The sequence below is a fragment of the Solea solea genome, chromosome 13, assembly GCF_958295425.1.
Source record: "Solea solea chromosome 13, fSolSol10.1, whole genome shotgun sequence".
Lineage (NCBI taxonomy): Eukaryota > Metazoa > Chordata > Actinopteri > Pleuronectiformes > Soleidae > Solea > Solea solea.
In genome coordinates this window covers 6,577,922-6,593,756 of record NC_081146.1, presented here as the reverse complement: position 1 = coordinate 6,593,756, position 15,835 = coordinate 6,577,922, and the positions used below count along the sequence as shown (strand labels likewise).

General features: G+C 42.2%; 2 protein-coding genes across 4 annotated transcripts; one reads left to right on the top strand and one right to left on the bottom strand.

Moving 5' to 3' along the window:
* Positions 1 to 239: 239 nt before the first annotated feature.
* On the bottom strand, positions 240 to 10,639 carry rasip1 (Ras interacting protein 1). Of its 3 annotated transcripts, none has more exons than XM_058648462.1 (16): positions 10,382 to 10,639; positions 9,531 to 9,652; positions 8,773 to 9,224; positions 8,348 to 8,596; positions 8,035 to 8,276; positions 7,785 to 7,949; positions 6,484 to 6,688; positions 6,027 to 6,325; positions 5,786 to 5,947; positions 4,423 to 4,463; positions 3,964 to 4,118; positions 3,747 to 3,859; positions 2,316 to 2,610; positions 1,516 to 1,679; positions 1,282 to 1,423; positions 240 to 676 (listed from the first exon to the last, which is right to left on the bottom strand). In XM_058648462.1, exons 2-16 carry the CDS (start codon positions 9,650 to 9,652, stop codon positions 498 to 500), a joined length of 2,985 nt encoding a protein of 994 aa, XP_058504445.1. In that variant the 5' UTR covers positions 10,382 to 10,639; the 3' UTR covers positions 240 to 497. The 3 variants fall into 3 exon arrangements, with proteins under 3 accessions (XP_058504445.1, XP_058504447.1, XP_058504446.1); XM_058648464.1 differs by lacking the exon at positions 10,382 to 10,639 and adding an exon at positions 9,920 to 9,967; XM_058648463.1 differs by lacking the exon at positions 10,382 to 10,639 and adding an exon at positions 9,859 to 9,934.
* A 1,069-nt stretch (positions 10,640 to 11,708) lies between these two features.
* LOC131471754 (cytochrome c oxidase subunit 6B1) lies at positions 11,709 to 15,561 on the top strand. Its single transcript, XM_058648480.1, has 4 exons — positions 11,709 to 11,817; positions 12,255 to 12,395; positions 13,414 to 13,514; positions 15,262 to 15,561. The coding sequence occupies exons 2-4, from the start codon at positions 12,290 to 12,292 to the stop codon at positions 15,313 to 15,315; spliced, it is 261 nt and encodes an 86-aa protein (XP_058504463.1). The 5' UTR covers positions 11,709 to 11,817; positions 12,255 to 12,289; the 3' UTR covers positions 15,316 to 15,561.
* The last annotated feature ends 274 nt before the right edge of the window (positions 15,562 to 15,835 follow it).

Here is a 15,835-nt window from a genome sequence, read left to right as displayed (position 1 = left end):
CTACCTGCACACTCATCATTTAATGTCAGAGAGGAATGAGTCCTGCAACGCCACCTTGTGGACTGTTCCTTTGGTGTTGATGCTGAGCTGATTGCCAAGCCTTAGAGGCCCTGCTGTAGGCAACAAACTTGTCAAAGACTATATAGAAGCTAGACTTAGAAGTCAGGGTTTAATTAAAAACAAGTACTTTTAAAACATACATGGAAGCAAAGTTAAAGAGTCACAGAAATCTTAACACATTGCCCAACAGATATAGAGTTTTATTCCCTGCTTTTAAAATTAATTCTATAAAGACCAAAGCCAATACATTTGTTTTAATTGAAAATACCCAGGTGAATATATGTACTGATATTGAAATGTCACCCAAAAAGCAAAGGAAAACCGAGACAACACAATGAAGAACACATGTCCAGTTTGGATTTTATGCAGTTTGTCTTATCTGGTGATATTATTTTGACTTCTATGAGACACCCATAACGAGACAAATACAGGCTGCCTCAAAGCCGAGTCCTCTGATTGGCAGGGAGCTCATCCTGGTCGAGTCCCCACAAGAAGGTGCGGAGACGGGTCACTTCCTTTTGGAGCTCGGGGCTTGGGATTGGCTGAGAGAGGTCAAGGCGTGGAGTCTCATTTGGCAGGATTAGAGGAGGATGGTCCAGGAAGCTCTCAAAGATGTCTTGATAAGATGATGACATAAGGGATGAGTTACTAACAATTGATTCAGCAGGGTATTTTCATCATTCTGTTATGTCTTCTATCATATTAAAGCTACAATGCGTAACTTTTAATATATAAACAAATGTCCAGTGTCAAAGTAGTTCACAGAATGCTGATTAAGTCTATCGGCTCCATATGACTCTCTCTGTGTTTAGATCTGGTGTCGCCCTGCTGTATTCTAATGCTGCATACAGATAGTGATTTGATTTATGTCAAGACAGATGGAGGCAACAGCAACATGGAGCTAGTAAAGTGAGATAGCAGCAAACTGGTTGGAGTGTGACTGAAAACACAAAGAAGTGCCCACAAATAGTGAATTCTACTGCTCAAAACCACCTGTCCCTGTGCTGCTGCTGTATACAAACAAGCACTCCCTAAGTCAGGTCTGATAGGATTTCTTAACAGTGACTGTTTTCAGATGGAGGACACAACATACAAACAATGTTACGTGATTTCTGTGTACAACGACCAAACAGAGGCAGAGTAATTACATCAACAACAAAAATTCCCAGAGGTTACGAACTGCAGCTTTAAATAAATCTGTTAGTAGTCATGTCGTTTTACCTCCGCTTAGCTCTGTGCCTGATGGGGGGTCCCAGGATCCAGGTGGAGCTCTGGTTGGTCCCAGCTTGTAATGGGTGAGCAGATGGTGCAGCTGGGAGGGGCTTAACAAGGCATGGTCATCTTGTAGACTTGTCCAGGATGACTGGAAGGCAAGAGGTTAATGGAGCACGTTAGCTAATGTTCTTTAAGCAGAGGGATGAATGAGGCTCATGCACGCTCATGCTGCTGTGTCACCTGGATCAGTCGAGTCTTGGGAATGCACAGGAAGTTGACTGTGATGGACAGTTTCTTCATAAACTCAGAGGCAATGTCTCCTAATCCCGCCCCTTGTAGCCAATCCAGAACCAGGTCCAAGTTTGTTCTAATCTGGACAGCTCTGGACCAGGAGAACAATCCATCTTAAAAAAAGGAGTTCATTCAGCGTGGAAGGGAACAAAAAGAAAGAAATAATATCTTAAAATGTATGTTTATGGGTTAGCATTAGAGTTTTCTGTTATCTAAGAGGGTCATGCAGCTTCAGCCTCAGTCCACATTAAGATCTGAGAACAAAGACTACATACAAGACTGGACATAGGCCTCCAGTTTAAAAAATGAAGCCCAGGATGTATGGGATATACGTAGCAGTTAGCCACCAGGGGGCGACTCCACTGGTTACAAAAGGAGGTTTTGTATTGAAGTCTGTGGGAAAATGAGCTTATACTTCTCACTTATTCATAATGTCACTATAGTTTCAGCTCTTCATCAATGAATATGACATCAATTTTGTAAATTATGTTCACATTTAGAGGAGAATAGACAATAAAGTATGGCATATACAGTATGAGGAGACCCCAGTGCAATTGAGTTACAATCTCAAGTCTAAAAAACAGAGACTAAATCCATTGAGACATTAAGACGTAAATAATCAATAAAGGTTTTTTTACACTATACCTTCATTCATTTGTTTGGTATTAAAGATTTGACAGATTATTATATTGTTACAACAATATGTCGACAGCTCAGTGTTACTGGTACACTATCACTTTCCCTCTCACCTCTCTCCAACAAAGTATTGAGCAGGGAGGTGTTGGTGAAAAAGAAGAGGTAGCCAAAGGTTTGGGAGGTGAGAGGCTGGGATAGACACGCTTCCCGTGAAAGCATGAGGGAGCAGCGATACACATCCACCAGCCCAGCAACTGTCGGCGGTAGGGCAGACACATCGTCCACCTCTCCTTCCTCTCCTCTTTTTTCTTCTCCGTCTGTACCCCCAGCTCCATCTTTCTCCTTCTCTTTCTCCTCAGTGGAGAATGGATTGGTGTCCAGGAGAGCTGGAAGTAGTGAGTACAGGGTCTTTGCGGGCAGACGGGACGGAAACATGAGTTACTTATTTATTATATTTACATATTAAATTACAAAAACACAGATTGAAGGGAGAGATTGGATTTCTGAAGTGTGCTTGTGTTGTCACATTACCAGCTCAAGTTCATCTTAAGAATGCATTTGCTGCTTTTCTTTACCGTTAGACTGCCTTTTCTGACTGGAAACTGAAGTTTGAAAACCACTGTATTGTATTTCAAACAATCTGTGTCCCAAGCTGATTCCCGGAGCATGATTTACTGAAACTTTGTCAGTACAACCACACTTGAGAAAGCCTAGTACTTTAAGTTGGGATTGGATGGAAGGAAGGACAGAAGTCTAATCACAGCAGTGTTGCTCAATGTGAATTTGATGAACTATTTTGGTCCCAGCAGAAACATTTCAACAAATATTGAACAAACAGCTGTGGAATTTTGTTCAGGCATTCATGAGTGACTTCTTCTGGGAGGTCAACACTTAACTGCTGTCATGTTCATTGCCAAATAAGTGTTGCATACAAATGATTGATTTTCACCATTGTTTTTTTATACAAATCTAATCCTTTCTCATTGGCCTCAATTTTCAAAATTTGTGTGTGTTAGTAGGCCAAGGTGACTAATTATGGTGAACATCTACAATATACCTGCAATTAATATAAGTCACCATAGCAGTCTATCCATCAGGTTTTCAGTGTGCAGTATGTTTACTCTGAAAAAGTGACTCAGTGAAGTACGGCTGCATACCAAGATGAGACAGTGTGCATTCTGAAAACAGTTGGTTTTTGAGTGTGCTGTCGAAGCACATTATTCTCCCACAAAAAAAGGATAGGAAGGAGATGCTCACAGCTGGAAAAAATTTAAATAAATTGTGGGTGGTGGTTAGACAGCTCCAGAAAGAGCTTGGTAAACAACAAAAATAAGTATTTAGTCTTAAGAAAGACATTTGGCTGTCTCTCTGTGAAATTTAATGGTTAGTGGTTTTCCAATGTTTAGTCACCGTCACAGTATCATTCCAGTGTGATGATATTTGGATGCTAATTGTAAAAACAATATATCGTGGAAATTAGAATGTAATGCACTGTTAAAAAAATGTGAGTGTGTATTTGTGTTTTGGTCTTGTTTTGTTGGTACCTTGGTGAGGTGATACACACACTGCTGGAAGGTGTGCATAATGACATCATCCAGCTGTGCCAGAGCCTCTGAGCAGGTGTCCATGTCAGCTGTCAAAACTGGGTCCCCGGGGGCTTTTAAAAACAAACATCACAATAATCATACAAATGAAAGATCTTGTGTCACAAGATTAATTATTTCCCCATGGAGGTTTCCGTTGCTTTTAGAGCACTCTCACCTTCAAACTCCCACTCTTTCTCCATGGTTTCGACTCTGACCTGGAAGAAGTTAAGAAGCTCTGTCGCATTTGACATCCAGAACATCAGGGGCCGAAGGTCGGACGACAGTTTCTGAACATTGGGTGTGCTTACCTCAGCCTCTTGCTCTGTCGAACTTGACATAACATTATTACAGTGTCAACGTTTTATTAGCTGTAAAAGGATTGTGTACATTCCCCTGTCATTGTTTTGTCAGGGCTGTAAAAGAGAACACACACTATTCTACAAGTAAAAATAGATTAAGTCATTATTACCCAACAGAGTTTGAGCCATTTTTCAACATTTCTTTGATATAGTACTTTCATCATACCACAAAAATCCACCAAAGACATAACAGCAGAAGTACAAATGTATCATGAATCACTCAGCAGGAGATCTCTAAACAGAGGAAACATGACGTAGAACAAAAATGCTCTTACTTTTGCGTGGGATGCTTATCCCCAAATTCCTTAATGTTATCCTGTAAAGAGAGTTGGAGACAGAAGAGAGGAGAGACATTTCAGCTCAGTGTGGGGGTGGAGGAGAGGGAGCAGTGTCTCACCCTGCAGCCAGGACAATTACAGCACATTTTCCAGCAGGAGGGAAGTGACATCAGCTCATCCTCACTCATGTCCACAACCTAGCAGGCCACAATGAAGGGCATATGTCTGTCTGCTGGTTTCTCTGTCTGACTGAATGTGGCAATCTCAATCTGTCTACCTGATGTTTTCCTGCCAAGCTTGTTTAAGTGTGGTCATGACTGTGCAATACTATCCCAACACGACTCACGCTTCACTTGTTCTTGTCTAGTCTTGCACCTCTGGGATATTTTATCATATCATAACATACAGTATGCGAAATATTTATATTCTGAGCTTTTGTTTTCTAGCCATAGCATCACATTTTGGATGTCTGACATCTGTCTGTTGGTCCAAGACTGTGGTCCAGACTGACATATCTCAAAATCTATTTTTGAGATATGTACTTAAATTTGGCACAGGGTGACATTCATTGTTCCCACAGGATGAATCGTGAAGATGTGGTGATCACCTGACTTTTCCTTTAGTACCATCAGCTGATTACATTTTTAGCTTTTACATTCAGTGAAATAGATATTTACAGTGTATCACCCTCAGGTTTACCAAGTAGCAAATGTTTCACACAGCAACTACAGTTGTAATCCAATATCATTTAATGTGGCATCACTATCAAGTCAGAATCTGCCCTATCTTTGGTTCATGACCTCATACTTACAGAACGCACTGTTTTATCTTGTTTTTAGCAAATGTTAGCATGATAAGATTGTGCCTGTAAAGGTCTAGTGTGTGGATTTTATGTGGGGTCTATCATAAGTACTAAATAGAGTATTTATATTGGTGTTTTCATTAATTTATTATGACCTCAACATTAAGAACAGTTGTATTTTCATTATCTTAGACGAGGCCATTTAAATTACATTGGAATCCTACTCCACACCCCACCATGTTGTAATGCCATATTTGTGCAGTTGCCCAGAATGGACAAATCTAACACTGGCTCTAGGGAGAGCCTTTAAAGCGACATCTTTATTAAAACATGATGGAATCATTACTTTACTCAAAGCACTGGTGTGTCTAAATTGTAAATTACACTCTCAGAAATCTACAAGGCTGTTGTCGCTTGGTAATGTTTAAAGAAATGACAGGAAATGAGAGATAGAGAGTGGAAATGACATACAACAAAGGCTCATGGCTGGATTTGTCATGCTTGGTTGTCCACGAAGGAACCCCACATATCAATTTTTAATGTATATGTCTAACTTACCCAGACAATTTCTTTAATTAGATTCGCCGACTTGAGTAATATCTGTGGTGTGAGAGCAGGGTCCAGGTGTTTGGAGGCGTGATCTATCATGATTGACAGGAGATACGCAGGAGCCAAAGGCCCACCACCAGAGTCTGGAGATGAGTTTTTGGAGATGATCTCCTATGTGAGAAGAGAGGCACATTTAATGGTCATTACACTAAATACTACACAAGTTGATATAGTTTTCTGCTCGTCATACCTGTAACAAGGCGTCCGCATGGCGGGGATGGAATTTTAAAACTGCCTCAGTTGATCCAAGGTATTGCCTCAGAGCTTCCTGTCTGTCCACCAGTCCTGAGGGGCAGCAGGTGGTGGAGGCATCAGCCTGCCATGGCAGAGTCAGAGCCAGTGGTGGAGCTGGGGTGACGCGGGGGTCACGGTACAGGAAAAGGAAATGGTTCCCAAGACCAATCACATCCCCAGGCTTTAAGACAGTCTCTCGATAAAGGGCCACGCCATTGTGTGTCACTGCACCTCCCCTGAAGGGCCGCATTAGAGCTGAGATAAAATGATATAAGTTTATAACGTTTATAAAATACATCAAACACTACAGGAATTATCCTCAGTTTTGGTTGTACACAGTACATGGAAACCATTTTGACATTTGTTGGACATCCTACTGGATGTACCATGGACCTCTGAGACAGTGCCGTTACCTTGTCCAGTGGGCGTCTCAGGAACAGCTGCATCTCTCCTCACCAGTAAATGTCGAGCCAAAAGATCAGGAGCAGAGAGGAACGTGTCCACCTTCAGCGGCCTCTTCCCTTTCCTCTCCCTCTCTCTGTCCTTCTCCCTCTCTCTCATTGTGGACTTTCGTCCAAACACATGTGTATGTCCCGCCATGATGTACAAAACAAAGTCCTAAACAAAACACACAGTGGAGAGTAGCAGAAAGTCCGGGAGGTCTGTTATCTTTACCATGTTATGGTTTATATCAATCTTCTAACAGATGTTAGGTTCAACAGAAGCTGATAAGGTATGAAGTGTGTCACAGTTTGCTACAATGGAAACCTGTGTGAGGTCATTGTGCGGGATGGAGTGCTGCACACAGAGGGGTTTGTGCCTTGGATGGAGAAAAGGTTGAGGCATTGTGCTGCTCTGACGCTGTTTTTGTGCTGGATGCTGAATGGGAGAGGCTCGGCGAGCGATGGAAACCCCGATGGTATGTGGCGATTACAGACATGCAGGTATGATGTCATGTATACAGTGTGTGCGTGCATGGACCTCTTCACAGATCCCCCACAAACAGCCATTCCCAAACTAACAGATGAAGCCACCCAATTTAGAATATGAAATCATTGGTGGACAAACCTTTAATCACATGACCCCCCACTAATTACAAGAAATATGTTCCAGGGTCACTGTGAGGGGTCAACACATCTGGTGACAGTAATAACAAAACTGAAAATTAGGGAGTATTGATATTACATTACATTACATTACATGTCATATGATATCGGTCCACTATTGCTCAAAATCCCTGGATGTTGTGAAAAGAAAGGCAGAAAATCTGATACTATCCCCAAACACCAAGCTTGGGCTGTAAAGAGATGTGCACCACTAATGTCATGTGACCAGGATGTGAGGGATGTTTGCCAAGCTGCAGTGATCATGTGAGCTATGTGGACATATTTTGGAGATAGAGGGGAAAAAAAGCAATATTAGTATCAGTATTGGACATGAAAAAGCAGTATTGAGCTATTCCTACTGAAACAAAGGCCTTTCTCGACCAATCCAATCTCCAGTACCTTCATTATCCACAAGGGGGCTGCGGCCCGCTCTTTGGGAATTATTGCTCTACAACTTGCCTGTCAGATTGCATAATGTGGTACATATATGCACATCCATGTATACGTGTGTGTCACTGTGTTCATGTGTTTACATAGCGTACGTGTGTGTGGGCGTTGTTTTGGTGCATTTGTGTGTGTGTGAGATATAATCTGTCAGCATGTCATACCTTGGTCTGGTCATAACCCTGCAGCAACAGGAAGTATGGCCGGTCTGTTGGCGGGAGAATCAGACTTTGTGACATCACTTCCAGGTCGCAGGTGGAGTAATCTCTCTCATCCTCTCCTGGCTGGTTCGTCCAGCCGACCTTTGCTTGAACCTTTGACGCTCTGTTCTGAAATAGCAGGTTGAGACATGATGATTAGAGGAAAGAAAAGCACCATTCATTCAGTTCTTCCTCACCACGTCTTCATCTTTACCTCTCCTGGCTGTGGGCTGATCATGCTCACAATGTTCTTCCTGTCCTGTACTCCACCATTGTTATTGGCCTGGCTGCCAGAGCCACGTGCCTCATTGCTGACATGGTTGCCCTGGCGACGCCGCAGACTCAGGTTCATGTCACTGATGCTCCTCCTGAGCTCTGTGTTCCTTCCGCGGTGACCGCGCTCGCTCTCCTCTGGTCCGCTCCCTGACGACATCCTGCTCCGCCGCCAGCGCACACCTGTTGCCCAGGCAGACAATCAGTCACTTTGACCCACAGTCACATACCTGTGTGCTGAGTTTTGCACATACCTTGGTAATTCTCTCCCTCCCTCTCTCTCTCTCTTTCTTCTCTCTCATAGTCGTCTCTCCTTTGGATTTCAAAGCGCCGCTCAAATCCATCCTTAGGCCGCCACATGTCCACTAACAGCAAGGGACATTCCCATGGGGCAACACTTCTCCGGCACTCTGTCTCCCATTTGAAAGCTCCATCTGGCTGCTGGATGGGCTTTCCAATGACATCACACAATAGGAAGTCCTCAGGGCTGTGTTTTTGGACAACTAGAAGGTAATGGAGGAAGTGAGGAAGAGGGAAGGGGTAATTATTTTTCTGTAACACTGCTGTTTATGATTACATTAAGTCATTTTCAATTGCCCAAAAAAAATATCAGCAAACAATTCCAAGTAATGGATTACATCAGAGGTCCAGATGAAAAAGAGGTTTTCCCCTGTCATACCTGCGTCATCCGTTTCCTCCCTCTCTCTCTCTGTGTAGCGAGTGATGACCTGGACGATGAGCTGCCTGGCTGTGGAGTGGATGTTGGCCAGCAGAGAGCGATAGTTGGCTCCACTAGACAAGGCATCCCCATAGATCTTGATCAGGCCTGGGGCTGAAGAGGAGGCAGGGGGCAAGTAATGGTGGGAGGAGGGAGCAGCTGAATGTGCCCAAACTTCTCTCTCCCTCTCACCCACTGCCCTGTCTCGATCACTGTTGGAGCGCCCCCGCAGAAAGAGATGGGAAAGGCGCTTTGTGCGGGACTGGGGAGCAGCAGGCCGGGGCCTGAGGAAGGCCGGGGAGGGAGACGGGGATGGGGTAGGGGAAGCCAGCGAGTGGGTGGAGTTAGAAAGGGAAGAGGAAGGAGCAGAGGGGGCCTCGTGGAGAGAAGCTGCGTCAGAGCTGGTGGTCGACCTGGTAACAACAGAGGAGGGGAAGACAGATGGAGGAGAGAGGAAGGAGAAAGGAAGCGAGCAGTCAGCTGTGAATTATGGTTGACAAACAACAAGGACTAAAATAAAACACCGAAAGATTACGAGGTTGAAAGGATACAAATGACAGTGGAAATGAGATAAGATGACATCAGAACATAAACTGTTCATTCAACAATACTTATCAGGCAACCAAACAATAGCTAGCATGAGAGGTGCTTAACCTGGGACTGAATATGCATGATATGGAAGCAAACGAGGAATGAATATTTGACAACTTCACACTGACTTGACAGAAAGAGCACTCGGCCAGCGACCACCAAGCTTGGCAAAGTGTTTCCTGGGCGAGTTGATCCACAGACCCACAGGGAAATGGAGCTTTCTGAAACGAGGACTGCCAGACCCCTCCATCTGTCACACAAAGACATAAGGAGAAATGTGGCTTTTCAATTCAATTATTTGCTGTATGTCAACACACTGTGAATGACATTTTGCCTTCAATCCCCCCCCCCACACACACACACACACACTTTAGTGACGAATGTGTTGCAGCAACGCCAGGAATGAACAATATAACAATAGGATGATGTCACCATCAAAAAATAATAACAGGATACCTGCAACAGGTTGTCAACATGGTGAAAGCAAACAAGAAAAAGAAAAAAAGAATCTCCCCACCTCCCACCGGCCCCTGAAAACCCTGGTGTGTATTCCCCATTCTCAAACAGGAAGCATGTTTAGTTGGACTCAAGTCCAGCTGTCGCAGTGACAGGGAAAAACCCACTCCAAAGGTCACTGCCTGTCCCTTTCTCAGTCTGACTTCTATGGAAAGTATCACCAAACTTTGAGCATCACACTTGCTTTTTTTCCTTTAAGATGTGGAATTTAGAGATCAAAAGGTAGTTATTATAGTCCTTTGGTAAACTACCCCCTTTTTCAACCTAATCGAAAAAGATTTATAAAAATCACGTCATATGCTGGCACGTATGTCCACACCTTAAACCTTACTGTTGTCATTCAAGACAAGAGAAGAACCCTGTCCTTGATGTTGTGGTGAAAAAAAACATTAAATCACAACCGTACAAAAAAAGAAACAAAAGTGCTTTTAGGTGTCAGATTACCAAAAACCAAAAAACTTACCCACAGATCCTTCTGATCCTTCTATCGTGCGTTATGATTGTCCTTCACCACTTTAATCCTATTACGCAGCTCAAAGTAATCCAACACCCTTATATGTTTCCTTCTCCTCGAAATTCCATTTTCTGAGGACCTGAACTTGTCACACATCTACATGCACATCTCTGTTTCTAGTTGTCCATTTTTCTTAAACAAAGTGCCCTTTTCTTCTTGTTGTCCTCGTTTAAAGTGGACAAGTTATGCTGCCCTTCTCTCCCTGGTTCTCAGCAGCTCTGGGTCTATAGATAGAGAAACAGGCCCATTGTTCTAAGTGACAGAATTTCCTTCCTTTGCACTGGACAACACCTATATCCTGACTGAGAGAGTAAGAGAGAGAGAGAGAGAAATAGAGAGGGGTAGATTGGTAGAAAGCAAGAGAAAGGTGAATTTAGACATACACGGGAAAAGTTATTCACTTTACTGGACACCACAAAGCAATCCATATATCTTGTTATGGTTTGGTTGGATAAATTCAAATGTGGTGTCACTCTTTGCATAATCATGTATAATTATTTCAGTCTATGCACGAGTAACATGGTCATTTAAATCATGCACTTTGTCGCGGTTTTAAAATCTCAATGTGTGACTTAATGCACAAATAGTGACCTAATGTGATATTTTGCTGGAAAGAGGATAAAGGAAATGCACAACAGGAAACTAGAGGGAGAGACACAGACACCTGTGATCTTTGACCTGGTCTTCAACAGGAAAATCATGATGGAAGGAGAAGGGAGAGAGTCCCTGTGTCCCACTTTGGTGGCTTGATCCTCTAAAGTACCAGAGTGAATATATCAAAAATCCACTTCAAAGGCTTCGCCATTATTTCAGAGAGTTTTGTATTCACACGGAAAGAGAGAACAGATGATCACTGAAGCTTGCACTTTGACTTTGAGAACTTGACTACACTAGGAATGAAATACCTGAGGCAAGCCAGAGCTCAGTTAATCATATGACATATTGCAATGTAGGATATAATGTACTGCTGTACTGCTCACAGTAGAATACAAAATAGTAAATCAAATCACATGTATTGTATGGCAATTCAAAAATACACACTTATAAGAATAAAAACACACAAGAAAAACATATACACGCAGAGAAAATATGTTAAGTGTGTTACAATATAATATATGTTTATAGATAAAAAATAAATAACACTGATTCCAATCACTGTAACTATATAATCACAATATTAGCCTGAACATTTCCTGGGTCAAAATGAGAATTATTGACATGTGTAAGTTGAAGTTTCGCCTGTAGGGGGCAGTAAGACCCTCACTGCGTGTCTGCACTGCACAGAACCACACAGAAGCAAAGCAAAGAAAGATACGGCATCCCAGCATCCTTCGCGCACCGAGTAAGGACATTTCCGAAGAGGACACGGCTACAATCCTCCCAAGGTTAGCTCTCCGTTACTTAGATATTTGCTGCAAATGTTCGTGTTTATGACACTTTTCCAGGTCTCCCAGCATTTCTGCTGCTTAAATCGACTAAAACCTATGGGAACGTTATGTCTTTTCAAAACGTGTTGGCCAACAACCAACTGTCAACGTTATTAGCAAGCAGCAGCAGCAGCAGCAGCAGCTAACCTGTGTTTATAGCTAATAATGTGTCTCTAACGCGTTTTAATGTGTTTGTGTCGGCACTTGTTTACAGTTATGTTGGCTAAAGAATTACAGCTGAGAAGCATTACTTTCGAAGCTAAGGTCAAACTTAAATATCTTCGATGTTATTAGCTTAGCCAGCTAATGCCGGGCCTTGATAGGCTGGTTTCTTTACACGATTGTCGTGTACTTTTGCAGCTCTATTATTAATTAAATGTGTGCCCTTGTTCCAGACTCGTGAAGACTTGTGCTTGACCCCGAATCAAAAATGTCTGAAACTATTCAAGAGAAGCTGGACAACTACAAGACTGCTCCCTTTGACGCACGATTCCCAAACACCAACCAGACCCGCAACTGTTATCAGAATTACATTGGTAAGTGCAGTAAGAGTGTAAATGCACAGTTGTTCACGTATTGTACTTATTATATTACATACCTACAAACTGTAACATGTTGTATTTTAAATGTATATGTGATCCATAGATTAAATTGTCACATGTCAGCAAGATTGTGATTGGTATATCAAATTGTTTTGTTCACTCAGACTTCAAACATAGTATAGCAAAGATGCATGACTGCAACTGTAGGCTTATGCTTCAGTCATGACACTATTGGTAATGTAACACTTATGCTAATCACAGTGTAATAATGACCTGTGTTGACCCATATGATGACAAATGGCAGGTTTTTATCTTGCAGCCTGAACGTCTTTGCTCACTGGGCACGTTGTGAATATATGGTATGAAAGTGCAAATAATTTGGATGCAAATTATAACGCACACTCTCAAGCACGATGCGAAGAAACAAATAAATTATGAAGACTAGGAGAAATAAGTCCCATCACGGGCCTGTCTGCGTCCAGAGCAGGACTCGCATGCAGCTGTTGTGGAGACGGCAGTTCAGAGCAAACACCGCTGAAAACGATTTTGAAGCTTGATTTACAAACACTATCTCACTGAAGCTCCATTGCAACCCCACTCCACATGTCTTGTAATTGTTTTTGGGGGGTTTTCTTTCTTGTTTGTTCTTTTGTAAAACAAACACAATGAAGCGACCCACCACCTTGTGAAATTTTTCATCATCAACAGCACTCGTTACGTGGCCGATGTGACTGTTGCAACACCCGTTTGAAGTGTCTTAAGTATCCAGTGTGCAAAAGCCTTTATCATTGCTATTACAGTGAGGGTAGCTTATATAAAAACCCAGAATTGGAAAATCAGTAAACTTTACATTCAGCTTTAATATCTCACTCATCAAATGTCTGTCAGAGTAATTTTTTTCCATGCCTGATTTTTGTCATACTGCTATCTTTTGGTCTTAACAACTTTTTATCTATGTTGTTGCTGTTGTGTGATTCACGTCTTTATTTTTTATTTTTATCATTCACTCCAGACTACCACAGGTGCAACAAGGCTCTGGAAGCCAAAGGCCAGGATCTGACCCCCTGTCAGTGGTACATGAGGGTTTACAAGAGCCTCTGTCCCAATAGCTGGGTAAGATGTAGCATCATCAGGCCGCCACTATAAATTCCCCCTGGCTAAGAATACATTTATCTCTGTTCTTTTATTCCCACTGTCATAAACATTTTTAATAAACAATAAGCAGTTATGAACATGAGTGCATGCTACACTCACTTATTTTTATGCAGTGTAGTTTTACTGATGGGTTTATTTTGAAATTGCACCATATGCTGTGTTTTGAGCCACATCAAAGATGACCATCAAGGTTTTTCTGATTCTGACTGTCTAGGTTCACACTGGATGCATGAAATGCACTTCTCTTCCTGAGATTAGAACCTGTGCTCCACTCTCTAAACTTTGCTACATTTATTGTGCTCTCTGATGCTGGAGCTGTATTGTAGAGGTGTTTGAAGTCCAGACAGCACTCATACCTTTGTATTGCTGGGCCCCTTGTAGGCCTGCACGATTCGGGGGAAAAATATGAATCACAATTTTTTTTAAGCTTAGAATTGATATCACGATTCTCTGGCACGATTTTTTTCCCTCACGAAGTGTAAGGTTTATTGCACACATGAACCATGACAAAACAAAACAAATTGACAGTACCACTTTCGGATCTCTTGCCTTGTACAGTTTCATCATATTGCGCTTTGTGGTGACGTTTGAGGTGCTGGTAAAGATTTTTGGTATTACCTTGCGTTGCTGCAACGATGGCAAAGTATGCCTTGCAAATCACATTAGACTGACCCTCGTCGTCTTGCTTGAACCCGAAATACTTCCACACCACCGAATGCGAGCCTTTTTTCGGAACGAGATCCATTTTTAGTCCTGTCGCACTAGTCTAGTTCAATGATGCTGCAGACTTTCCGAACTACCGTGCTCGCTCCGCAAGGGAAACGCGTGACTAAAAGGCGCGTTGTCATTGGCTGAGGGTGAAACCCTGAGCTTTGTGAGAACCTAACGTTAACCTGCAGTGCTTGGGAGCGGTCACATAAGAAAGCGTTTGTGATGCAGTCGGCCGTAAAATTAATTGAGAATCAAAGTCATTTCAAAAGTAAATCGTGCACAGGGGTGCATCGAGATCGCGATTTTATAACGGTTTATCGTGCAGACCTAGCCCCTTGATTGTTTTTCTTTTGCCTTATTTTTTTAGTTCCTACTTTGATGTGTTCTGTGGCCAATTATTGATTGGATATCTTCAAGTGGTGTCTTGGAGTTTGAGGTTCTACATCAGTTGTAACACAGCTACCCTCAAGTCCTGAACCCTGAGTGCAAGAGTTTTTGTGTTGTTTTTTGTTAGATAAGTAATTCAGTTGATCAGTAAACTTAATGACATTCTTAGATTCCTCTGATTATCCTCAATTTCTTGTAATGTCACAATCTGGGTTGGTTGCTCCTTCTATGCTTCTTGTTACTCTTGCAGTCAGAGGTTGTCAGTTGGTTTGTTATTCACTTGCTTTGAACTGTGGATAATTCCTGTAGGCAAAGTCTGCAGAAATGTCAACTTGCGGAAAGTGGCCGTAAAATGCTCAAAATAGCCCAGAGATGGCCTTCACGCACTTGACAAAGAGTTAGAGTTAGTGTGCATTGGGACTGGGCCCAAAACCTTTCAGTTGGGATTTGTTTTAAGGTTATCTGCATGCAGCGCATTTAACAGATGCGACACAACTATGTCAATCAAGTGTGAACTTCCATGCTCAAATGTCAATTTTTAAGGTTATAATATTTGATATGAAATCACTGAATTATTGTACTGATATTTTCCTCTGGTCTTTTGCAGGTTGGTAGATGGGATGAGCAGATAGAAAATGGAACATTCGCAGGGAAGATCTGACAACTCCCAACCACTATGAACCAGGAGATTTGACTGCAGGACACTCTTGTTACTTACCTAACCCCTGTAGCTAATGTCGTATTCACACAGCTATTTCACTATCAGATCATCATTACTGATGTCACTAAAATTGCAAATACGCACAAATTTCTACTACTTGTTGAAATCTGAAGTTTGTTCTCAGTCTTTACTCTTGAACATTGTATAATGTAGTAGAGAAACAATTAAAACAGTTGTGTTCATGTACTTGATTTCTTCTGCATTTTTCTTGGCCTGACATGTGTAACAGTTCCAGCAACATTTTAATTTCTTATTGCAGTCCTGGTAATTATGAGGGGTAGATGAAATGAAAAGGTCTTCCGTTGTTGTTCATCTTGGCTGTTTTAAAGGTGAACCAAGTAACACCGTGAAGTTCTTGAGAGAAATGACAGCATTCATGTCCAGGGGTTCTTGACCGTCTGCTACAAGGACTGGAGAACAGTTGTCATATTTGTGACAGATGTGTGGAGGAGTGGCAAAG